Source organism: Cloeon dipterum, chromosome 2, assembly GCF_949628265.1.
Source record: "Cloeon dipterum chromosome 2, ieCloDipt1.1, whole genome shotgun sequence".
Taxonomy (NCBI): Eukaryota; Metazoa; Arthropoda; class Insecta; order Ephemeroptera; family Baetidae; genus Cloeon; species Cloeon dipterum.
In genome coordinates, this window is record NC_088787.1 from 35,354,316 (window position 1) to 35,380,350 (window position 26,035).

At 36.5% G+C, this 26,035-nt stretch overlaps 1 protein-coding gene across 1 annotated transcript; it reads left to right on the forward strand.

Annotated features, from left to right (window-relative positions):
* Positions 1-9,383: 9,383 nt before the first annotated feature.
* LOC135936398 (uncharacterized) lies at positions 9,384-11,858 on the forward strand. The gene is made up of 4 exons (XM_065479194.1): positions 9,384-9,425; positions 9,477-10,483; positions 10,537-10,702; positions 10,840-11,858. The coding sequence occupies exons 2-4, from the start codon at positions 10,151-10,153 to the stop codon at positions 10,893-10,895; spliced, it is 555 nt and encodes a 184-aa protein (XP_065335266.1). The 5' UTR covers positions 9,384-9,425; positions 9,477-10,150; the 3' UTR covers positions 10,896-11,858.
* Positions 11,859-26,035: the final 14,177 nt, after the last annotated feature.

Here is a 26,035-nt window from a genome sequence, read left to right on the forward strand (position 1 = left end):
CGTTTCTGCCTGAAAATGAGGGAAATATGATAGTAGAAAGAAATATGCATGCTTAAATCACTTCTCCTTTCCAATTGCGATTAATTGGAAATAAAAATTCCGAACAAAAATTATATAAAATATTTGAATTATGACACTAATATTAGATGTTGTTACCAAATACGATGGCAGAACGAATCTCTTGCTTCTGATAACCGAAATTGGCCCACTTCACTAACAATTTAGACATGGCGATTCATCAAGGACAAAACTTTGACGCACGCCAAGCGACTTCTGTTCTCTAAATGAGCAAGGGAAAATATTTAAGTATAATGCTCTTTTTGAGTAATTATTTAAAAACATATTTTCCAAAAATATTATGATGTTTAAAGCACTGTTAATTAATTTAATAATGACAATTAAGAATGATTTTAGTAGTTCAAACTATTTTTGGCTTGTTGATGTGCCTGCGGTGTTATTTTTAGATAGACAAATTTAGGCTGCCGCCGCGAGTGAGTTAGTGAGTTTAACAGCGACGCGTGCCTTATCAAAATTAAAGTGCGTTGCATCGCACACACCATGCACACCCAGAGACGCATATTCTTAGCTGTCAGGAGAGAATAAATTTATAAATTTCACTGCGCGTCGCGCCGCAGTGAGCATTCGGGCGCAAAGCATCCAGCCATTCAATTATTTATGATAAGACACGCAGTCTCTTCATTATTTAAATAGACGGATCATTTTTTAATTTATTATAGCTTGCAGAATTAACAACAAAATAATTTTTTGCTTCACACAAAACCTGAAAATGATTTTTTTTATTAAAATTTCCTGTTTGATGGATTGATACAAAAGTGCTTGATAAATTTTTTTCTTTTAAACTGTCTGGGGAGTTGGAGAATAAACGCATATCGTGGCATTTAATGCACTTTGTCACGTAGACAGCAGCGGCCTTTACAGCAGGATAGAAGAAATAGTTTCGCGGTTTGATTATTTTTGGGATAGTGAGCTCTCGGCGTCAGATTCACGTGGCCTGATTGATCCTCACCGTGTTCCTCTGCTCATCCAAACTCCTCAAACGTAACAAAAATTAATTTTTCTGGTGACTTAAATCATTAATAATTAGGTTAAAAAGTTTGTAAACATTTTAAAATAAGCACTGTTTTGACATTTCCATAATTATATTTTAACAAGGTTTTTCTTACATTTATAGATAGAAGAAAAAATTTAAAACCACCAATTTGATTACATTTTATTCAAAACAATGCGTAAAATTGGTGTCAGAGGGAACAGCACAAAAAGAGACCTAATCGCACCAAATAAACAACTCACTTTTCGCTGTGGTGGCAATGAAAAATAACGTGAGCTTAAAAAATTAAAAGCAGACCGTTCACACACAATATTTTTTTTAGAATTATGTCATTTCATTAATTCACTCTTATTTTGTGGCTGGTATTTTCCCGTGCGTTTAGAATATTCTCACAATTTGAACATTTTTTTTGTTAAATCTATTCGTTAAAGTAACGCTGTGCCATCATAAAATGTTATGATTTCCTTTTTTAACGTAATGCAAATGACCTGAGGAGAAAACTTACCGACCGACATTCACCGCGCTGTGATTTTCTTAACGTTTGTTATCAACAGCAAGCGACAGATTAACGCTAATTAAAATAAAAATACTGGCTGAGGAATATGGAAGATGTTGAATTAAATAAATCCTTTTTTTGTATTTACACCTGAATGAATTTAATTTATTACGAATATATAAAATGAAATCCATGAAACTTTTCAAATTGAACAATTATATTAATTGGATTTCTCAAAAAATGAAATTGACAAATTAAACGCAATTACAAAGCGAATAATTTTGTAATAGCTATAATTTTTCTCAAGACAAATCAATCTGTGAAAAATATTTGTCAAACAAGAATAGCGATTTATGTAGCTGACTCTAACAAAATTATAAATATAGGAAAAAACTATAATTATATTTTATTGAACTCGAAATTTGCTTGACTAACACTTGACTTAATATTAAATGAATACATGCAGAGCACAATCGGTCAATGAAAAAGCATTCCATCAGTTTTTCTTTTGATTAGCCAACCAGCGGAAAATTTCCAATATGAGTTCTGCTGTCTTTCTGTCATCAGACTCCAAAGTGTTCATGACTTGAAGCATATTCTCCTTGCAAAATTTAAAGCAAAACGCACGCAGGTCCTACATCGAAATAATAATTATTTTTAAAAATAAAGGTTTTTCAAATTATTAACACATTATCTGACCTTAGATCCAAAGGAAATTGCCTTCTCGTAAACAGCAGCAAAGTTTTGCAAAGTCAGATTTGATTTGATAATCTGTTCGCACTCTTCCTTCAGATCAGTCACCTGATAGAAACAAGCTAAAGCGTACACATCTACTAAAATGATTTTAAATATTATGTCCTCGGAAGAATAAATGCGAAATCAATTTTTTTACCAAGAGCAAGTTCAGGCGTAATATCAACTTCATCAGTGTAGAAGTACTTGAGGAACGCGTAGAAAGATTCATAGCTGTGATCCTTGACAATGTGCTCCCTGAAAGAAAATCAAAGAAATTAACATGATAAAATTACACCAAATCTCTAAATACTTTTTGCAACTGTCCTTCATCCGATCGCCAAGGAACAAAACCTTGAACACGATGCTGCCGATGGACAAAATAATTTTGTGCACGTGGATTTTCTTCCCCTCGACGATGAATGCAAAGTCTGCAGTTTCCTGAAACGAGAAAAAAGATAAAGGAAATTTTCTAAGAGAGTGAACAAAAATCTCACAGGATTATCAAACTCATTTCGAAGACGTTCAATTATACTAGGCCCTTTCTTGTTTTTCTCATCTTTCGTAGTAGTTTTCGATTCTTTCAATTGAAAGCGTTGGTAGGTCTCTGGAGGAGAAGCAACGGCGAAAATTATGTCAAATGATGAGAAGGACGTGAGCATTGGTTTCTTAACAGTTTGCCCTAGAATTAATTATAGGTTATAAAGCGTTCTTTTGAACTAAATATATACCATTGAAATGGCCCCAAATGTAAATCAGGTTATTCTCAGTGATTGCAGCGCACGGGTGGCTCCAGTAACGAGTGGCAGCGATGTTTGTAATCCTATACGTGTGAAAAGATAAGTTAATTAAAACAGTCGCGTTAATACAAACATCCCAGTTTAATGTGTCTCACTTTCCCATGTCTGTTGAAATAATGGTTGGACTCTTGAAAAACTGGGTAGTCCCATTTCCCAACTGACCATTGTTGTTTTCTCCCCAAGAGTAAATTTTCCCGTCGTCAGATAAAGCGAGAGTGAAATCGGCTCCACAAACTATTTGGGAAATGACGACTCCTTCCAGGCCGACTACCATGGAGGGGCTACATTCCTGGAGTGAATTTGAAGTAATGCCCAACCTGCCTCTTGAGTTGAAGCCCCAAGCGCAAATCTTGAACAATTAAAGACATGTAATATTAATTAATGAGTTATTTGAAAAAATATATAGGATATAGGGCTTTGAATTTTAGACGGATACTTCCGGGAAAATAGTCAACTATATTCAGACGGGATTTCGGGATAAATTGTTATACTGTTTTGGACGATTTTTTGTATTTCTATACTGCAAAAAATTATGTTTTTATTTTTTTACTTACAGCGAAATTTGATCCGTAACCCTATATGCTATATGAATATGATTTTCTTTCAAAATAAAAGAGCTTTCCAGTGGTGTGTTTAAATTTTTTATCTCAGATTTTCAGAAAAAATAGGTAGTTTTCGAATATATCGATATTTTTACAACTTCAAATCATCTGACCATCAGAATTGCAAAAACTGCATACCGTTCAACTCGTCTTAACCTTTCCTAGATAGCAAAAGGAATTGGAGAGTGATCAACCCTCATCCCCCTTCCAGCCCATGTATTAAAGTAACGAGAAAAATCGCGTCGTTTTGCACTTTCAGCAAACTTAGTCACTGTTAAAAACGCTCTTAAATTGATACAATGTACCCCAAATTCCATTGGCTATTTAGGGAAGGTTGCGACGAGTCCAACGGTGGTTAGTTTTTGCAATTCTGATGGCTAGAACCAAAGATTTGGAGGTGACAATATATGCGAAAATTAATTTTTTTGAATTTTGAATTTTTGCCAACATTTCAATTTCTAAATCTCGGGTTCTAACTATCAGAATTGCAAAAACTGCACACCATTCAACTCGTCTCAACCTTCCCTAGGTAGCCAAAATATTTTGAGGGATATCAACCCTCATCCCCCTTCCACCCTTTTTATTAAAGTAACGAGAAAAATCGCATCGTTTTGCACTTTCAGTAATCATATTCACTGTTATAAACGCTCTTAAATTGATAAAATCTACCCCAAATTCAATTGGCTATCTAGGGGAGATTGAAACGAGTTGAATGGTGTACAGTTTTTGAAATGCTGACAGTTAAAACCTGAGATTTAGCGATTGAAATGTTGGCAAAAATTCGAAAGATTTATTTTTTGCTTATTTTATTACTGCCAAATCTTTGGTTCTAACTATCAGAATTGCCAAAACTAACGATATTTTTAGAAAAATTCCCATTCTTTCGGTGCGCGGCAAATATTATTTAGAAAGAAGAGAATTAATAGTTCAAACAGGCATAATATTTCATGATTCATGCTCATTAGATGGTCTCGCTTTGTTTTGAAGCTCAGAAAAAATAGAGTCAATCGCCCAATATTCACAGCCATAAATATGAAATGGTTATTACGGAAATAAATACCTCTCCTGATTGCAGTAGTGCAAAAGAAGCGTAATTTTGGCATGCAACTGAGGTTACAATTTTCCCGTCCAGCAGTCCGCCAACCTTTCGTGGAAGCGATTGCTGGTCGCCTGCCGAGGTCCCCAAACCTAATTGACCACAATCATTTCGACCGAAAACGTGTACCTGATTTACGGCAATTGAATAGAATAATGCATTATTTACAAAAATAATTTTAATTTCACCTCTCCCTCTGACGTCAAAGCTAGCGTGTGAAAATTGCCACAGGCCACCTGGACAACCCTTTCCTGCTTTAAAGAACCTGAAATTTTGGCAGGCACTTTGGCGTAGGTCATGATGGTTCCTGTTCCAAGCTCGCCATGATTATTTTCTCCCCAAGAGAATACAGAACCAGATTCAGAAATGGCGAAAATGCGGAATTTTTCTCGTTCAAAGACACCGCAACAGACACCGCATTCAAACCCTAGGATTTCGCATAGTTAAATATTCAAAAAATAATTTATTTTCGACATTGATATACTTTCGATTCTTTGTCCACTCAAATTCTTAATGCGCTTGAGCTCTTTCACTTCACCTTGAACGCCAGTTCCAAGGCATCCATCTTGATTTTCTCCACAGGCAAGCACCTCATCATTCTCGAGGACAATGATTGCATTTTCTCCGTTTTTGCCTGAAAATTAGGAAATGCGATAGTAGAAAATAAAAAGGTTTAAATGACTTTTCCCTGTCCAATCAAAAATCCAAACAAACAAATACGTCAATGGAAATATTCGATTTTGTTACCGAAAACGATAGATGTGCGAATCTCTCGCTTCTGACTGCCGAAATTGACCCACTTGACAAGCAGTTTAGACATGGCGATTCATCAAGGACAAAAACTTTGACGCACGCCAGCCGACTTCTGTTCTCTAAATGAGCAAGGGAAATGATTTCAAAGTAATGCTCTTTTTGAGTAATTATTCAATAACATTTTTCCAAAAATATTGTGATGTTTAAGGCGCTGTTAATGAATTTAATAATGACAATTAAGAATGATTTAAGTAGTTTAAACGATTTTTGGCTTTTTTCAATGCAGCTGCGGTGTTTTTAATAGACAAATTTATGCGAGTGAGTTTAGTGGGCTTATCGGCGACACAGGCCTTTATTAATCTCAATCACAGCAACATTATTTTAGCTGTCGGGACGTCGGGAGAGAATAAATATCACTCCACTCGAGCGCAAGCACCAGCCAGCCAATTATTTACTATATAACACACACACACACAAGTGTCTCTTCCTTATCTAAACGGACGGATTATTTTTAATTTATTATCGCTTGAAAAATTAACAACAAAGTGATTTGACTCGTTAAATAATTTTTAGCTTCACACGAAACCTAAAAGATTTATTTATTTATTAAAATTGGAGAATAAACGCATATTTATGGCATTGCCAAACACTCACGTACATTTCCTGCACTCCTCATACGTAAGAGAAATTGATTTTTCTTGTGACTTAAATATTTAATTAGGTTAAAAAGTTGTAAACACTTTAAAAGCACTATTTTCATATTTTCCTAATTCTTTTTTAATTATATTTTCCCTGCACTTCACAACTTTATTAATTTTCTGAGATCTAGATAGGAGAAAAAAATTGAAACCACCAATTTTAATACATAGATAAATTATTTTAAATTAGGCGTAAAATATGTGTCAGAGGGAGCGCAGCACAAAAACAGACAGCTTTTATCGCACCAGATAAACAACTCACTGCTGTCGCTGTGGTGTCTGTGTGGTGGCAATGAAAAATAATGTGGGCATTAACCGCTACAGGCAGGCCGTCTAAATAAACACAATTATTTTTAGAACCTACGTCAACATATTAATGAACTCTCATTTTGCGGAGTCAATGTCCGTATTTTTCCGTGCGTGTAAAATAATATTCTCATTTAAACATTTTTTGTTAAACCTATTCGTTAAAGACCGTCTTTTACGAGGTTTCTGAGCACACTAATCGATTCGCGAGGGTCGAATTAGGTAAAGTGAATATTTTTTCCAACCAAAAAGTCCAGCGCGACGTGCGAACTTTTTCCCGCCAAAACATGAATGCGAGAACAGCGCATGCGTCAGAGCTGGCTGGATCTGACAAAGAAGTCATTCATACAGGCGGTCTCTCTGCAAGTGCTCAAACCAGCTCTCACGCATGCGCACTTCTCGCATTTAGGTTCATATTGTTTTGGCGGGAAAAAATGTTCGCAAGTCGCGCTGGACTTTTTGGTCGGAAAAAATTCCAATTTATCTAATTCGACCCTCAGGAATCGATTGGTGTGCTCAGAAACTTTGTCAAAGGTGGTCTTTAAACTAACGCTGTGCCATCATAAAATATTTAGATTTCATTTTTTAACGTGTAATGCAAATGACATGATGAAGAAACCGACCGGCCAACACTCACTGCGCTGTGCTTTCCTCAACGTTTTGTCATCAACAGCGAGCGACAGATTAACGCAAATGAAAATAAAATAGTGGGAGACGAATTTTGAAAATGTTAAAATACTGAAATACGTCTCTCTAGTTTTCTGAATAAAAAACTTGATTGGTTGCGAAAATAAAATCCAATGAAATTTTCTATTTAAAGAATTTTATTGGATATCTACAGCTTTCGATTGTATCTTCGGCTGAACGATCCCGGAACGTGATAATGTCTTCTGCAGCCTTTGCCCCGTGGAGAGTAGACAAATCCTCGAGGGCATGAGTGACTACTTGCCCCAGCTTTTTGATCAACTCTTAGTGCAGCGTCGGCAATCGCCAAATTAACGAAGCGTCTCGGCGGCGGAAGTGACTGCGCGCAGCATCTCAGAGCTGCACAAATGAGCAGGAAAATGAGCAAACTCCACTTTGGCTTCATTCCTCGACACTCTCGGTGCACAAATTGGAGTGTAATTTCCGTAATTTCGTGGGTCGAGGCGAAAAGGGAAATCCACAGACGGAAATGAGCTCATTACTGTGGTGAGATGGATTTTGACGGGATATGTTTTCGCCGCGGTCTCGTCTGGATTTTCAGGACAAAATTTTTAAAATTTTTAAAACAATGCTGTGTGGCATACAAAAATTGACGGTAATAAAATTGTTTTTGAAAAGAAAAAGGAGCAAACTGAGTATTGCGTGTGCAACAATTCAAATTAAATTTTTCTTGCACATAATTTTGAAATATCCCCATCCATTAAGCAAAATTAGGGTAGTTTCCTCCGTTTCCTCCTCCCACTCACCAGGTTCCGGGTTGCTATCTGTGTTGGTTCCCGCCGGTCAGAAGTCGATATTGCGTCGAAGTAATGGAGGCCAATCAGAAGCGTCAAAAAGAGGCGTGCCGACCTAATAGATTCATTCCCGCTTCCCGCGTATTTTTTTACATTTCCATCAACCTGATATGCCATCTATCGGTTGATTCGCCAATTATTCCGGCATAATCAGCTATTTGTAAAGAAATAACATTGTAATTTTACATTTTGAAGCTGCGCAGTAAACTTCTACGCATCTTCAGTATGCGCAGTATATGTTCAGAGCGCTTCTTTATTTAAAAGGGAGGCTAAAACTCATCACTGCGCATGCGCGAACCAAATTCAAGCCTTCTGCGCATTCGAAATTCCCATTGGGATCCGAGTTGCCATCTGTGTTGGTTTCCGCCGGTCAGAAGTGAATACGGTGTCGAAATAATGGAAGCCAATCAGTTGACGGTCCAGCAGCCAATCAGAAGCGTTGAAAAAGAGGTGTGCTGACCTAATAATTTCATTCCCGCGTATATTTTGTTACATATTCGCCTGATTTGCCATCTAATATAACGGTCAATCCACCAATTACCGGGCTAATCAGGTGGTAGTAAAAAAATCAAAAGAATATTCATTGTGCTGACGGTATTTTCATGATAAATTTCCAAGCCAATTACATTTTACGTTTTTAACCTTCTCTGACCAGAGGCCGGCGTATGAAAGAACGAGGAAGTGACAAACCGCAAGCGCTCGCTCTCATTATAGCGAGACTTTTTCTGATAAAGCGTGTGTGAGACTATGCAACCGGACTGACTTCTTTGCAGCGCAGGCTGCATAAATATTTTTTATCCCAGCGAATTATTAAAGTGTCTCGACAAGAACCAGGTCTTAGGTTTTACAGATTATCCCGGGGGGATAAAAAAAACCAGTTCAAGTGTGTCATTTGCTAGGTTGTCCTGCTCGCTTCGGATGGCCTCTCGAAATCATATCCTCTCTCCGACCAATCAAAGAGACGGAAGGGAAAAGTCACCAAAAATTAGAGTAAAACAGCGAATGGATAGTTTCCTTTCTGATCACATTGCGAATATAAAAATCCGGTAATTTACTCTCGCAACTGTGGCTCGTCGGATACTCAAAAAATCGAACAAAAAACATCGTGTCATATAACCCATTTCACAAATTAAGTTTAAAATACTCAAAAATAATATCTTCAAAATTTAGAATTTTTAAAATTAAATTTTTAAGCTACCGGACGTCCAATTGATACAGTCCTATTTATCAGCAATTTAATCAACGACGTGATCCGGTTCTGCGGTTTAAAACCAGGCGCGACGAATTTATTTATAGTGTTCTTTATCTGGCAAGAGTTGTGTTTCAAAAATTGAGGCCGACAGAAAGGACTCGTTGTATGCTCTGACTCTGAGGGTAACTATATAAAAGAGCTCCGTTCGCTTTTCACAAAAAGGCCAGTTTCAGGCTTCTCAGCTTTTCTACACTGATGATGCGGTTGCTGCCGTTGCTCAGTCTATGCGTAGCCTTGGCCACTGGCATAAATTTCACCTTTATATCTGAGTGGGACGATTCTGATTTGAAATGGACCCCCGAATACAGTATGGAGCAAGCATTGGCTGACGGAACTTACAGGCGTGGAGTAAGCAAGCTATATTACATGGCTGTGTTTGCCCAAAGAGTTTTCGTCAGCTTCTCTCGATATTACGGTATACCCGTGACTCTCGCATGGCTGCCGATCGGTGTCACTACATCTACTAAAACAAAGCTGAATCCATTTCCCTCGTGGCCGATGCAGGTTCATAAGAAACTGGATTCTATAGTCGCTATTTCTTTACAGTGTGCATGATTTTCTTTTGCAGGATGAAGGCAATTGCGGAGCCCTGCAGTCTGTTAGAGGACTGGAGATCGATAGTGTTGGTCGCCTCTGGGCGGTAGACCAGGGCACAAAAGGAAAATGCCCGCCAAAACTGTGGATATTTCATCTCGCACAAGAAGATAGCTTAGAACTCGAGCACGAGTTTCCAGATTCCGTCGTATCCAATGGTTTGTACAGAACAGAAACGTGGCTGACCGATCTCGCGGTGGATCAGACACCAGAAGACTCATTCGCATACATCGCGAGCCACACCGGCGAATTAATGCAACTCATTGCGTTTAGCTTGAAACGTAAAACGACCTGGCGTGTAAAGATTGCGAATGTGCAGTTTGAGGCTCTCGCGATTTCCCGTTTTGAAGACCGGAAGTTCCTGTATATCAGTGGATACAACACCAGTGGACTGTATGCAGTGGACTTGTCGGTTATCAGAAAAGGAAATGTAAATCCGGCTATCACGCTGGTTGGAAACAAGATGGCTCCGTCTAGAAGAATGGTGTTTGACGGAATAAACGAGATGATTTATTTCGACCTACCGAAAACTGGCTCCGTTGGAACCTTGGATCTGATCACCTTCAAGGAGGAACTGGTGTTCAAGGTAGGAATCTGTCAATTTAATCATTTCTTACAAATCTAAAACACTACCATCAGGACGCAGGCTTCGGGAATTATTGGCCGTTTCTGTTGGCTTTCGACTATCCCAAAACTCTCTTCATGATGGTGGGTGATACTATTGGAGATAAGAAAAAATACCGCTTGTTCAAGGCTGTAGTTGAAGCCAAATCTCTCTCATTTAGAGATCGCATCATGATGACAGGTATTTTTTGATCAAATTAAGTTGTTAAATATGTATTGCTGTTTATTGTTCATGACAATATAGCACTGAAGTATCATTATTGTGAGATGTCCATATTTTTTGTACCTAATTTGTCAAACCGCCTATTTTGATTTTAGGCCGCGTAGAGAACGAAAGCGATTTCAACACGCCCAACGTTTCAAAGACAAAATAAAACTGGTATTACGCAAGGCAGTAAATATCCGCGTCCAACTATTCCAACTTTTCAAATACAAAATCAAACAGTTATTACGCAAAACTGTAAATGTCCGGACACAACTTTTCCAATTTTTAAAATGCAAAATCAAACAAATGCTACGCAAGACAGTAAATATCAGCCGGTAAATTGCGAAATAAAAGCAGGTTCTGCCACTCATCATACAAGAGACGAAACTCTGCTTGCTAAAGTTTTGATCCTGATTTTGACATGCTCAAATGCAGTCATCTTATTGACTAGCACTATCATTTTGTGCCTCTTCCTGAGACGAGGAAAGGTCACGAGAAAGTGTAAAAAGGAATCGCAACACGAAATGAAATCAAAGGAACAACGAGATGACGTCATGACTCCACCAGAGCTGTACGAGAGACCGCGGATGCTGCTTCCTTCTAGAACAACCACCCATATTTAAACATATATCATGTTCCTTCTTTTGCGAATATTTTGGAATTATTGGGACAAGAGCACTGTCTGCTCCCAGCTGTGCGGTGCAGGAAGGGAATATCCGCCCCGCCATCTGTTCTACTTCAGCCACCAGGCTTTATTCTGCTTCAGAATTGTACCAGGAAGTAAACTAACCGCCTTTTATCGAGTCTAACGTAGCCATAAGAGCAATTATTATAACATATATGGGATATATATAGAGTTATTTGCTTTTAACTCTGTGCTAAGATAAAAAATATTTATTTTATTTGGTTATGTATTTATCAGTTCATTTTCTCGTTATTTGCTCGAGCTTTACATTTTGTTATTTCCTCTACCGAGGCTATATACTTTTACTTTTATATGTACTTCTATAATTTTGTAATGGACGAGCTTATAAAGGAATAAATAAAAATAATGCATACAATTTATTGCCATTCAATTTTTCAGGTTTACATTGAAATTTGATCTTTGTCAGAATGTTATAAATTAATAAAAACAAATATCGAAACTAAAAATCTTTTATTTTATTAGGTTTATTTAAGTGGCTTTCATAGTTCCCTCTATTTGGGATAGGGGTTGAAAAATGAGGGAGTACACCGCATACGTTGCTCAAAATTTTAACAAACAGGGAAATATTTATTTGAAAAAAAATGTCACACAACATATTGATGATTTAATTTGAATAAAAAAGTTATTCCAACCTTGGATACTACTTAATTTACGCCTTGATAAAGAAACATAATAGATATTGGGTCTGCTTCTTTGCAAATAGAGATCTCGTCGATCAAATCAGTCTAGAGAGTTGAGAACGTATTATATGCGGGACATTTATTTGTTCCTTACTTCCTTGTGTGCGTACAAGTTGTGTTGCGGTTTCCTGATTCGATAAGTAAATTTCTCAAAAAACTCACAGCCTGATTATGAGAAAGTTAAATTTAATTCCGTTCGATTTGATTATATATATACTTTCGAGCTTTTAGCACGCTACCTGTCGATCTAAGGAGGAGCTATAAGATCAGGAAAAAACCACCTCCGCAGCTCGCATTGTAACCTGGCAGGTGGCCGGCACTGTGAATGGAGTTAAGGGAACAAATAAGGATTTCAAAAGGAGACTGCCAGCTGCTCAGTTGACTGCTGCTGCTGGATTTGTGTTTCAGGGCCTGAGGTGGGCCACCGCCTCAAGCGGCGCCGGCGGCACAACAGACAATGGCGGCGCAGAGCGCGATCCCTTCACGCGGACGTGATGAGTGCGACAGAACAGAGACGGCGCCAATACAGAGGCGGCGCTTCACAAAACCCCTCATATGCCGCATCACCATTGGCGCCGACGTATGAAAAACAGACGGCGCCACTGCCAGCGGCGCCTCGAGTGGCTCAGGTGGCAGCATATATATATTCATCACGCACGACGCCTAACTGGAACATTACTCGACCAAATCGATCCTGCAATAATTTAAATCTTGAATTTTTCTCCCGGACATAATTTTGAAATACTCCACCATAACACCATAATAAATTAGGACAATTTCCTCCTCCTAATATTAATCTCAGTTTGTTTCATTATCTTGTATTTTACTTAATTATTGATATGACCAGGGGCCGGCGCAGTAAAAAGAGCGAGGAATAAGTAACAAACCACACGCGTTCGCTCTGATTAAATAGATACTCTTTCTGATAAAACGTTTGAGATTATGCAACAAGTTGGCCTTTTTTGCAACGCAGGTTGCATATTTTTTTATCCTCTCGCATTTGAAATTAACTCACCAAGAACCAGTTCATGCAGGTTATCCCGGAAATAAAACAAAACAACCATCTTGAGTGTGTCGTTTGCTAGGTTTTCCTGCTCGTTTCGAAAGGCCACTCTAAATCAAAGCCTCCCTCCGACCAAATTATTGAGTCAGCAAAAAAGAGAGCAGAACACGGAGACACAGAAGAACGGACGAGCTTCCCTTCCGATCACATGCGATTAAAAAAATCAGGTAATCAAGCGTCTCGCAACTGTGGCTCATCGGATATCCAAAAATATAGCGCAGTAATAAATAAACTTTTTCAAGCTTCTTGTAATCATTATTCATCGATTTTACAGCTGTAATTATAAAAATACTTGAAAAAAGCAGCAGCAAAAATATCAAGGTGATATTTTCGTCCAGCGTTGCCGCAGCAAGCCTATAGAAGCAATAGGGAAACTAATTAGCACGCCACCTGTCGAGTTCAGGAGAAGTAAAATCAGGCAAAAACCAACCTCCGCAGCTCTCATGATCACCCGGCGGCTGGCCGGCACTGTGAACGGATTTCAAGGAGAAAGCGGGTTACTATAAAGAGGAGACTGCCGCTCAGTTGGCTACCGCGCTCTGCCAACGCGCCCCTGTCGAAATTCCACATACATATGGCTCGACTATTTCCAATTTTCCAGTGCCGGCCAGCTGCCAGGATAGAATGCGAGCCACACAGGTCGGCCTATAGATCATTCCTTCTCCCATCTTATGCTAGCCTGGCAGTTTTATTGCTTTCTGTGGCGCGCGGGTTGCATAAAACAATCAATTGATCGACAATTGAGTTCAATTTGATTGATATAGTAAATTTCTGCTTGAGCGAAATTTAAAAATGTTAACTTGTTAAATTTTATGTCTTTAATATTTCTGAAGGTACAAAAATTTCAATGGTTGCGGTCATAATTGCTAATAATATTTCTACTGTAATATTTGACAATCTGCGTATCATTATTTTAAAAAAACTACTCTCCGTTGAATGCTGGTGCAGGCAAAAAATAAAAAATTGCATAAATGATTCAAAATTAAATATATTTATTAATTTTTGTATTAATTCATTCCAGTAAAATGGTCCTTGCGATCACAATCAGAGTACAAACATATATGGTTTTGTTCGTGATAGATAATTTTCAGAGAGCGGAAAAAACGTACTCGCAAAAAATGTAAAATGACAAGTTTTGGCAGTGAATTAAAAATGTTCACTGAATTCAAGTGTGAATAAAAACAATCACACTTTAACTACACTACATCAGACAAATCTAAAAATCAGAGACGTTTGTGTCGAAAATATTTCCTCCTGTATAAACATGGACAGTGGGATTTGCTGCATCTCCTGATTTTTTGTTTCTGCTTCGTGGATCGTACGCTTTCAAGAAAAACTTCAAATTTGGATCATTGAACCAGTCAGACACTACTGCCCCAAGGTCTCTAATCGCAGCCTGAGCATAGCTTCTTACGAATTTAATTAAGTAACCTTTCACGTTATCCTTGAAAAGATAAATAACTTGCAGATCGGTCAATCTCGGGAGAAGTGCTGAGGCCAATTTGATGAAATTGCCGAAAGCTTTCATGATTTGGGCGTCGTACTCAATATCTGGAGAGGTGAAACGAATCCCGAATTTCAAATGAACCAGATTTTGTAGGATCTCTTTTCTTAAAATGAAACATCCGAGTAAATTCAGGTCGACGGCGTCTAAACAGTCATGCGGCAAGAATAAGTTGACATGTACCAGTCCTGGCGCCGACAGAATGGTTGAGAGGAAGTCGACTTTCGAAGGAGGAAGACTGAAAATTCACAAATATTAGTGAGATTTATTTAAATTAAATTGACCAGTTGCATAAACCCTTAGTTATTGAAGCCGCCAACAGATGGCGCAACCACAGACTTTCTTAAAAATTTTGTTTTAAGCGGTTTTAAGGCATTTCCGCTGCGATTTCAGACTCAATCTAGCTATTTTGCTTTTTTAAATTAATTTGCTTTTTTTGACGTGCTGAAAACCAAAATCGGTTCAGCCATTCGCCGTAGAAACGCTGGAAAAGATTTTTATATTTCAAAAAAATAATTTTTCACGGTTCTACGGCGATTGGCTGAACCGATTTTGGTTTTCAGCACGTCGAAAAAGAAGCAAATTAATTGAAGAATGCACAGTAGCTAGATTGAGTCTGAAATCGCATCGGAAGTGTCATAAAATCGAAAGTCTACGGTGGCGCCATCTGTTGGCGGCTTCGAACAGTTAGGGTTTATGCAACTGGTGAATTACAGCAGCTTTTATTTTACTTGTCGCAGAAAAGAATATGGATTTCTCTCAAGTTGGCTAAATTGATAATTGGTATGGGGTCTTCAATCGTTGTTTCCCACAAGGAAAGTCTTTCCAATTTAGGGCAGTATTCTAAAATTTTAAAAAGATCCAAAGTAATGACGACGCCCGGGCGAGGCAGAACGTTTAGCTCGGTCATATTCCTTCCATAGACATCCAGCAAATCTAATATGATTTTGCTTGAGTGCGCGTTGCGCAAATATAGTTGTTGAATTTTGGCAAATCGTGGCAACGAATTTTTATCTACTTCATTGTTGTTTACCCAATTAATCTAGAAGTACAGAAATATTATTAGTAATTATGACTGCAACCAGCGGGGGCCAGATTCGTGCGACGCGCAGATATGGCGTCCGGCGGTGGAGTATGGCGCGAAAAAACAGTCACGTGAAAATGCGCGAAATATTGGTCAATATTGTGACATAATTTGTACTAATTGTGTCTTTTGCATCGTAAAAACAAACTCTTGACACTCGTACGGCAATCCAAAGAGAGCTTTTTGAGTTTCCCACATTCAGACGCCATCTTGGATCTGCGCAGTAGGAAACAATTTTATCGCACATCTGGCACCCGCTGACTTCAACCATTGCAATTTCATACCTTCAGAAACCATAAAGAAGGAAACAGGGTGTGTAGATGAGGCAAACCCGGATAATTAATTTGCAACCCCAACAAAGACGATGGCGCCAAAGGGAGATGTTCTGTTTTATAAGACGATAAACGAGGGAAAAGCGCTGTACTAACGAATTCGAGGTTTGGCAAATGATGAATACAAAAGTCTTTCAACTGCCGATAGCGTTCGCCCGACGGAATAATAATACTCATCAAGCAGGGAAAACCAAAATGTTTCAAACGAGAAAAAGTGCTTTTTACGTCCTCGATGTCATTTAAATCCGGAAATTCATCGTGTTCAAACTTAATAAAAAGGATTTTCAAATCAGGGAGCGAGTTGCAAATTCTCTTCACATGTGAATATCCCAACTCGAAAGAGTATATCTCAAGCTTTATCAGCTTTCCCAGTTTGCAGATTGATTCCACCATTTCCTCGATAGGAATCGGTCCGCTATGTGTCAGGTCCACATCAATTATCAATGTTGATATTTTTTCGGTGAATGAACTTTTTAAAATCATCTGAGCAACCTGTTAGGAACATTTTCATTTGTATGAGACCGTCTTTGACGAAGTTTCTGAGCACAGCAATCGATTCCTGAGGGTTGAAATAGGTATAGTGGAAATTTTGTGCGACCAAAAAGTCCAGCGTGACGTGCGAACTTTTTTCCCGCCAAAACAATGTATGCGAGAACTGCGCATGCGTCAGAGCTGGCTGGATCTGACAAAGGTTCGTATACAGGTGCGGTCTCTCTGCAAGTGCTCAAACTAGCTGTGACGCATGCGCACTTCTCGCATTCATATTGTTTGGCGGGAAAAAGACGTTCGCGCGTCGCGCTGGACTTTTTAGAGGGAACAAATATCCATTTTACCTAAATCGACCCTCAGAAATCGATTGGTGTGCTCAGACTTTTCCTCAAAGATGGTCTTTAACTGTAAGTTATCCACTTACCTTCAAACAATTGCTCGCCTTTAGAGATTCGGGGCAAAAGGAGAGCAGACCATTTCCTATCTCGATAGTATCCACATTTAATCGAACGCTTAGCAAATATGAAAGTACTCTCAAGCGTTTTTCAAAATCTTCCACCGAGTGCATTTGTCGATCAATCGACTTAAGATTCATAAAAGCGTTAAATATTTTTTCCAGAAGAGGTGGAGCTTTCAGCTTCTCGGTGGCTTTAACTATAAAATAATCAGTCTCAAATCAATTAAATCATTTATAGGAAATTTTAATTTAACTACCAAGTTTTTCCAGATCTCCTACATCGTAGGAGCAGATATTTTTAACGGCTTGCGTCATTGAGAGTTTCATCAAGCTGATATTTCCCAATCGTAAGTTATTTATTCTTCTCTTGGTCATTTCCAGTTTCTGTGCGTCGTTCATTTTTATGTGCCTGTAACAATAAACATTTTTATACCAAAACCCACGCAAACCAACCATTTTTATTTGTTTGACAAGAAATTCCCTAGCACGATCAAAAATGAATTCCAGAAGTATCGCATGCTCTGATACAAAATTGACGTGCCTGAAATTCCATCCATTTTTGAAAGGGGAGAAATTAATTCTTTTTGCTAACTTCAACTCTTTTTAAATATTCAAGATTATTTTGCTTCGCCCTTTTTATTGAAGGGAAGAAAAATTCATGAACAGGTATCGCAAAACTTTAAAACATTTCACAAAAAAAAACAATTTGTTTTTCACTTGCCACTTATCTGTTGCCTCAAGAAAATTCTGTATAAAACGAAGACACGTACGTTTTCCTTGCACAGATACACCGAGAAATTTTGGAACAAGCGATTTCAATTTATAATTATTGAATTATGGAGAAAAGAGCAATGAAAATAAATATAGAGCCTGTTCGAATATTGATTAGTACTCACCTGCTGGAAATGAATATATAAAATGTATCTCTGGCGCGCAACAATCCAACACTGAAAAGCTATGGACTCTGGTATTCGAGTCGGCAGCTTGCTCGCATTTCCAAAAATTTCTCGGATTCCGCGCATTATTGTTAAGTTATTTTTGAGCAATTCCACGTGAGAAATTTTGTACGGAATTTTTGTGACGCGAAAACTTTACCAGATTCCAAATTTTTTCTTAGGGTTAAAAGTGACAGGTGATGAGAGTTGAGAATTGCAACTTAGTCAGGAATAATCTATAGCTGATTAATTGTTCAAGAATTTGCCTTTATCTAGAATTACGTAGCAACCTTCGCGTACCCAGGCTTTATTTCTGACACCACCAACTTTAATTAGTTCCCAAAGTTGGAAATGGAAGATTTTGAATTTACGTTTAAAGAATATATATTCTCAAAATATATTAATTTAGAAAATTAATTCAATTGTTAAAGTGTAAGTTTTAGACGAGCGGTTCAAGATCGCGCGCGTAGTTTCTAAAATTACAAGGGTAAAACAATGAAAAATACCGGTTGTTGACAAGTTACATTATTATTTAAGCTGGTACTTTTGACGATACAGCAAAATTTTTATTGGGTTTATTAATTATTGATAATATATTTCACCTTGATATTGACTCAGATAAGAGCACTATTGAAATAACCGAATTACAATCAGGAACGGAATATTAAATGTGTTATTATACTTTACAAAATTGAATTTAAAAAAAGGAATAATAAGCTCAGTTAACTATCAGTTTCTCACCACTCACTCTGCTAAATTAGAGAAGTAAAGTCTGCGGACGTCTCCCACACTAGCCCGTTGTTAACGCGTGGTAAATTAACTCATGTAACTCGAGTGTCATTTGGTCAACGGTTATACGTATAGTGGCAAGCGGGGGTTTCGCCCAATGGAAAACATGGCTGATTGTGAGGGTAATCGAGTATAAACAATAAATTAACTTCACTTTTACAATGAACCATCATATATCCTCTATTGAAAATATAATTGATTCATTCAAAGGACATTAAGGACTTACGAGAGTAAATATGTTTTGTTCCTTAATGAGATTACTTTGTATTTAAAATAATATAATTTGAGTGTTTGGAAATTTAATTGAAATCACTTGTGGTACCATATCAGGAATCAGTTATTGTTATATTATTGAAAATAAAGTGGTTTTGAATTTGTACCGGTTGTTGGTACCACAAGGGATTCACAGAGTCGATGTCGGTGTCAATAAAGTTGGTTGCATGGTTGCCGAGAGTATTTTGGGCACTTTAAAATTCCCGTAAGAAATAATTCCGTGGGAGCGGACTGCCTTTTGATTGCATTTATATTTGTACGCGTTTTGTACTAACTTACCATTGAGTAAAGAGCTGAAAATTTTGAAATTAGAGAATCTACGGCGTACTAAATAGCACAAGTGAATTATGTAAAAATATGAATACTAAAATTCTGATTCCAGCAGCAGGCGGCGCCGCCGGCTGTGCCACCGGCAACACTCGACGCACCGAGTGAAAAAACATAAACTTGACAAAAAACCGGCAGAAAGTTTAAATTTTAAATAATAAAAATAAATTACAAATCAATTTCATAAATCGCAGGAGATAATTTAATATACTATCACGACCAATAAAAACTCATTTGCCGATCAGTTGATTATTTTATGTCACCCACGCGGCGCTGAAAGCAATAATAAAAATGCCAGGATAGCATAAGATGGGAGAGGGAATCATGCGGCTCGCATTGTATCCTGCAAACTGGTCTCAGAATAAGGCACAGAGAGGTAAAGAACTTGATGGCATGCTGGCTAATTTCTCCAGCTCCAGACCACTAGCGTATAAGGTTGCCGTCTAAATTACCTAGCAATTTTAATAAAAAAAAGTTTTAATCAGCGTCCAGATTTATTTAGGTCACAATTTTAATAATAAACATGTTTTAATCAGCGTCCGGTTTGAAAAAGGTCAAAATTCTAATAATAAACAAGTTTCCATCAGCGTCCAAATTTAAAAAGGTCACAATTCTATTAATAAACAAGTTTCCATCAGCGTCCAAATTTAAAAAGGTCACAATTCTATTAATAAACAAGTTTCCATCAGCGTCCAAATTTAAAAAGGTCACAATTCTATTAATAAACAAGTTTCCATCAGCGTCCAAATTTAAAAAGGTCACAATTCTATTAATAAACAAGTTTCCATCAGCGTCCAAATTTAAAAAGGTCAAAATTCTATTAATAAACAAGTTTCCATCAGCGTCCGTTTTAAAATGGTCACAATTCTATTAATAAACAAGTTTCCATCAGCGTCCAAATTTAAAAAGGTCACAATTCTATTAATAAACAAGTTTCCATCAGCGTCCAAATTTAAAAAGGTCACAATTCTATTAATAAACAAGTTTCCATCAGCGTCCGGTTTTAAAAATGTCAAAATTCTATTAATAAACAAGTTTCCATCAGCGTCCGGTTTTAAAAAGGTCACAATTCTATTAATAAACAAGTTTCCATCAGCGTCCGGTTTTAAAAAGGTCACAATTCTATTAATAAACAAGTTTCCTTCAGCGTCTGGTTTTAAAAAGGTCACAATTCTATTAATAAACAAGTTTCCATCAGCGTCCGGTTTTACAAAGGTCACAATTCTATTATTAAACAAGTTTCAATCAGCGTCCAAATTTAAAAAGGTCAGAATTCTATTAATAAACAAGTTTCCTTCAGCGTCTGGTTTTAAAAAGGTCACAATTCTATTAATAAACAAGTTTCCATCAGCGTCCAAATTTAAAAAGGTCACAATTCTATTAATAAACAAGTTTCCATCAGCGTCCAAATTTAAAAAGGTCACAATTCTATTAATAAACAAGTTTCCATCAGCGTCCAAATTTAAAAAGGTCACAATTCTATTAATAAACAAGTTTCCATCAGCGTCCGTTTTAAAATGGTCACAATTCTATTAATAAACAAGTTTCCATCAGCGTCCAAATTTAAAAAGGTCACAATTCTATTAATAAACAAGTTTCCATCAGCGTCCAAATTTAAAAAGGTCACAATTCTATTAATAAACAAGTTTCCATCAGCGTCCGGTTTTAAAAAGGTCACAATTCTATTAATAAACAAGTTTCCATCAGCGTCCGGTTTTAAAAAGGTCACAATTCTATTAATAAACAAGTTTCCATCAGCGTCCGGTTTTACAAAGGTCACAATTCTATTATTAAACAAGTTTCAATCAGCGTCCGGTTTTAAAAAGGTCAGAATTCTATTAATAAACAAGTTTCCTTCAGCGTCTGGTTTTAAAAAGGTCACAATTCTATTAATAAACAAGTTTCCATCAGCGTCCGGTTTTAAAAAGGTCACAATTCTATTAATAAACAAGTTTCCATCAGCGTCCAAATTTAAAAAGGTCACAATTTTAAAAATAAACAAGTTTCAATCAGCGTCCGGTTTTCAAAAGGTCACAATTCTATTAATAAACAAGTTTCCATCAGCGTCCGGTTTTAAAAAGGTCACAATTCTATTAATAAACAAGTTTCCATCAGCGTCCGGTTTTACAAAGGTCACAATTCTATTATTAAACAAGTTTCAATCAGCGTCCAAATTTAAAAAGGTCAGAATTCTATTAATAAACAAGTTTCCTTCAGCGTCTGGTTTTAAAAAGGTCACAATTCTATTAATAAACAAGTTTCCATCAGCGTCCGGTTTTAAAAAGGTCACAATTCTATTAATAAACAAGTTTCCATCAGCGTCCGGTTTTACAAAGGTCACAATTCTATTATTAAACAAGTTTCAATCAGCGTCCAAATTTAAAAAGGTCAGAATTCTATTAATAAACAAGTTTCCTTCAGCGTCTGGTTTTAAAAAGGTCACAATTCTATTAATAAACAAGTTTCCATCAGCGTCCGGTTTTAAAAAGGTCACAATTCTATTAATAAACAAGTTTCCATCAGCGTCCAAATTTAAAAAGGTCACAATTTTAAAAATAAACAAGTTTCCATCAGCGTCCGGTTTTAAAAAGGACACAATTCTATTAATAAACAAGTTTCCATCAGCGTCCAAATTTAAAAAGGTCACAATTTTAAAAATAAACAAGTTTCAATCAGCGTCCGGTTTTCAAAAGGTCACAATTCTATTAATAAACAAGTTTCCATCAGCGTCCAAATTTAAAAAGGTCAAAATTCTATTAAAAAACAAGTTTCCATCAGCGTCCGGTTTTAAAAAGGACACAATTCTATTAATAAACAAGTTTCCATCAGCGTCCAAATTTAAAAAGGTCACAATTTTAAAAATAAACAAGTTTCAATCAGCGTCCGGTTTTCAAAAGGTCACAATTCTATTAATAAACAAGTTTCCATCAGCGTCCAAATTTAAAAAGGTCACAATTCTATTAATAAACAAGTTTCCATCAGCGTCCAAATTTAAAAAGGTCACAATTCTATTAATAAACAAGTTTCCATCAGCGTCCAAATTTAAAAAGGTCACAATTCTATTAATAAACAAGTTTCCATCAGCGTCCGTTTTAAAATGGTCACAATTCTATTAATAAACAAGTTTCCATCAGCGTCCAAATTTAAAAAGGTCACAATTCTATTAATAAACAAGTTTCCATCAGCGTCCGGTTTTAAAAAGGTCACAATTCTATTAATAAACAAGTTTCCATCAGCGTCCGGTTTTACAAAGGTCACAATTCTATTATTAAACAAGTTTCAATCAGCGTCCAAATTTAAAAAGGTCAGAATTCTATTAATAAACAAGTTTCCTTCAGCGTCTGGTTTTAAAAAGGTCACAATTCTATTAATAAACAAGTTTCCATCAGCGTCCAGTTTTAAAAAGGTCACAATTCTATTAATAAACAAGTTTCCATCAGCGTCCGGTTTTAAAAAGGTCACAATTCTATTAATAAACAAGTTTCCATCAGCGTCCAAATTTAAAAAGGTCACAATTTTAAAAATAAACAAGTTTCCATCAGCGTCCGGTTTTAAAAAGGTCACAATTCTATTAATAAACAAGTTTCCATCAGCGTCCAAATTTAAAAAGGTCACAATTCTATTAATAAACAAGTTTCCATCAGCGTCCAAATTTAAAAAGGTCACAATTCTATTAATAAACAAGTTTCCATCAGCGTCCGGTTTTAAAAAGGTCACAATTCTATTAATAAACAAGTTTCCATCAGCGTCCAAATTTAAAAAGGTCACAATTTTATTATAAAACAAGTTTCCATCAGCGTCCGGTTTTAAAAAGGTCACAATTCTATTAATAAACAAGTTTCCATCAGCGTCCGGTTTTAAAAAGGTCAAAATTCTATTAATAAACAAGTTTCCATCAGCGTCCAAATTTAAAAAGGTCACAATTCTATTAAAAAACAAGTTTCCATCAGCGTCCGGTTTTAAAAAGGACACAATTCTATTAATAAACAAGTTTCCATCAGCGTCCAAATTTAAAAAGGTCACAATTCTATTAATAAACAAGTTTCCATCAGCGTCCGGTTTTAAAAAGGTCACAATTCTATTAATAAACAAGTTTCCATCAGCGTCCGGTTTTAAAAAGGTCACAATTCTATTAATAAACAAGTTTCCATCAGCGTCCGGTTTTACAAAGGTCACAATTCTATTATTAAACAATGTTTCAATCAGCGTCCAAATTTAAAAAGGTCACAATTCTATTAATAAACAAGTTTCCATCAGCGTCCAAATTTAAAAAGGTCACAATTCTATTAATAAACAAGTTTCCATCAGCGTCCGGTTTTAAAAAGGTCACAATTCTATTAATAAACAAGTTTCCATCAGCGTCAGGTTTTCAAAAGGTCACAATTCTATTAATAAACAAGTTTCCATCAGCGTCCAAATTTAAAAAGGTCACAATTTTATTATAAAACAAGTTTCCATCAGCGTCCGGTTTTAAAAAGGTCACAATTCTATTAATAAACAAGTTTCCATCAGCGTCCGGTTTTAAAAAGGTCACAATTCTATTAATAAACAAGTTTCCATCAGCGTCCAAATTTAAAAAGGTCACAATTCTATTAAAAAACAAGTTTCCATCAGCGTCCGGTTTTAAAAAGGACACAATTCTATTAATAAACAAGTTTCCATCAGCGTCCAAATTTAAAAAGGTCACAATTCTATTAATAAACAAGTTTCCATCAGCGTCCAAATTTAAAAAGGTCACAATTCTATTAATAAACAAGTTTCCATCAGCGTCCAAATTTAAAAAGGTCACAATTCTATTAATAAACAAGTTTCCATCAGCGTCCGGTTTTACAAAGGTCACAATTCTATTATTAAAGAAGTTTCAATCAGCGTCCAAATTTAAAAAGGTCAGAATTCTATTAATAAACAAGTTTCCTTCAGCGTCCGGTTTTAAAAAGGTCACAATTCTATTAATAAACAAGTTTCCATCAGCGTCCAAATTTAAAAAGGTCACAATTTTATTATAAAACAAGTTTCCATCAGCGTCCGGTTTTAAAAAGGTCACAATTCTATTAATAAACAAGTTTCCATCAGCGTCCGGTTTTAAAAAGGTCAAAATTCTATTAATAAACAAGTTTCCATCAGCGTCCAAATTTAAAAAGGTCACAATTCTATTAAAAAACAAGTTTCCATCAGCGTCCGGTTTTAAAAAGGACACAATTCTATTAATAAACAAGTTTCCATCAGCGTCCAAATTTAAAAAGGTCACAATTCTATTAATAAACAAGTTTCCATCAGCGTCCGGTTTTAAAAAGGTCACAATTCTATTAATAAACAAGTTTCCATCAGCGTCCGGTTTTAAAAAGGTCACAATTCTATTAATAAACAAGTTTCCATCAGCGTCCGGTTTTACAAAGGTCACAATTCTATTATTAAACAATGTTTCAATCAGCGTCCAAATTTAAAAAGGTCACAATTCTATTAATAAACAAGTTTCCATCAGCGTCCAAATTTAAAAAGGTCACAATTCTATTAATAAACAAGTTTCCATCAGCGTCCGGTTTTAAAAAGGTCACAATTCTATTAATAAACAAGTTTCCATCAGCGTCAGGTTTTCAAAAGGTCACAATTCTATTAATAAACAAGTTTCCATCAGCGTCCAAATTTAAAAAGGTCACAATTTTATTATAAAACAAGTTTCCATCAGCGTCCGGTTTTAAAAAGGTCACAATTCTATTAATAAACAAGTTTCCATCAGCGTCCGGTTTTAAAAAGGTCACAATTCTATTAATAAACAAGTTTCCATCAGCGTCCAAATTTAAAAAGGTCACAATTCTATTAAAAAACAAGTTTCCATCAGCGTCCGGTTTTAAAAAGGACACAATTCTATTAATAAACAAGTTTCCATCAGCGTCCAAATTTAAAAAGGTCACAATTCTATTAATAAACAAGTTTCCATCAGCGTCCAAATTTAAAAAGGTCACAATTCTATTAATAAACAAGTTTCCATCAGCGTCCAAATTTAAAAAGGTCACAATTCTATTAATAAACAAGTTTCCATCAGCGTCCGGTTTTACAAAGGTCACAATTCTATTATTAAAGAAGTTTCAATCAGCGTCCAAATTTAAAAAGGTCAGAATTCTATTAATAAACAAGTTTCCTTCAGCGTCTGGTTTTAAAAAGGTCACAATTCTATTAATAAACAAGTTTCCATCAGCGTCCGGTTTTAAAAAGGTCACCATTCTATTAATAAACAAGTTTCCATCAGCGTCCGGTTTTAAAAAGGTCACAATTCTATTAATAAACAAGTTTCCACCCACCAAGAAAAGAGACGTCCTTTGGACGTCATAGACGTGACTCGTCCACTGGTCCTGGAGACTTCTATTCTGACCGCTTTTATGACGTCTTTTATTACCGTCGAGACGGACGAGTCAAGTTTTGGCCGAGACGAGTGGGACGGGATTTGGTCGAGACGAGTGGGACGGGTTTTACACCACTTGGGACCGCACGGCCCCCCGCGGCCCAGCTGGGCCTTGCAGCCCTGCTAGGCCTATTTTAGGCTCTTATCTGGGAACAGACGTAACTTGTCCAAAGACCCTAGCCAGAAATGCCTTTCTTAAGCTTGGTCCTTGCACAAATTTCGCCCAACCTAGAAAAAAATTAGGTAAAATAGCAAAATGAAATGAGCTCA

What these genes read in the sequence shown, in the direction of transcription:
- LOC135936398 (XM_065479194.1), top strand. Translation starts at nt 10,151, where the DNA reads ATGCAACTCATTGCGTTTAGCTTGAAACGTAAAACGACCTGGCGTGTA. An exon ending in AGGAGGAACTGGTGTTCAAG is followed by an intron (nt 10,484 to 10,536) that starts GTAGGAATCTGT and finishes CACTACCATCAG; the next exon opens with GACGCAGGCTTCGGGAATTA. An exon ending in AGATCGCATCATGATGACAG is followed by an intron (nt 10,703 to 10,839) that starts GTATTTTTTGAT and finishes TTTTGATTTTAG; the next exon opens with GCCGCGTAGAGAACGAAAGC.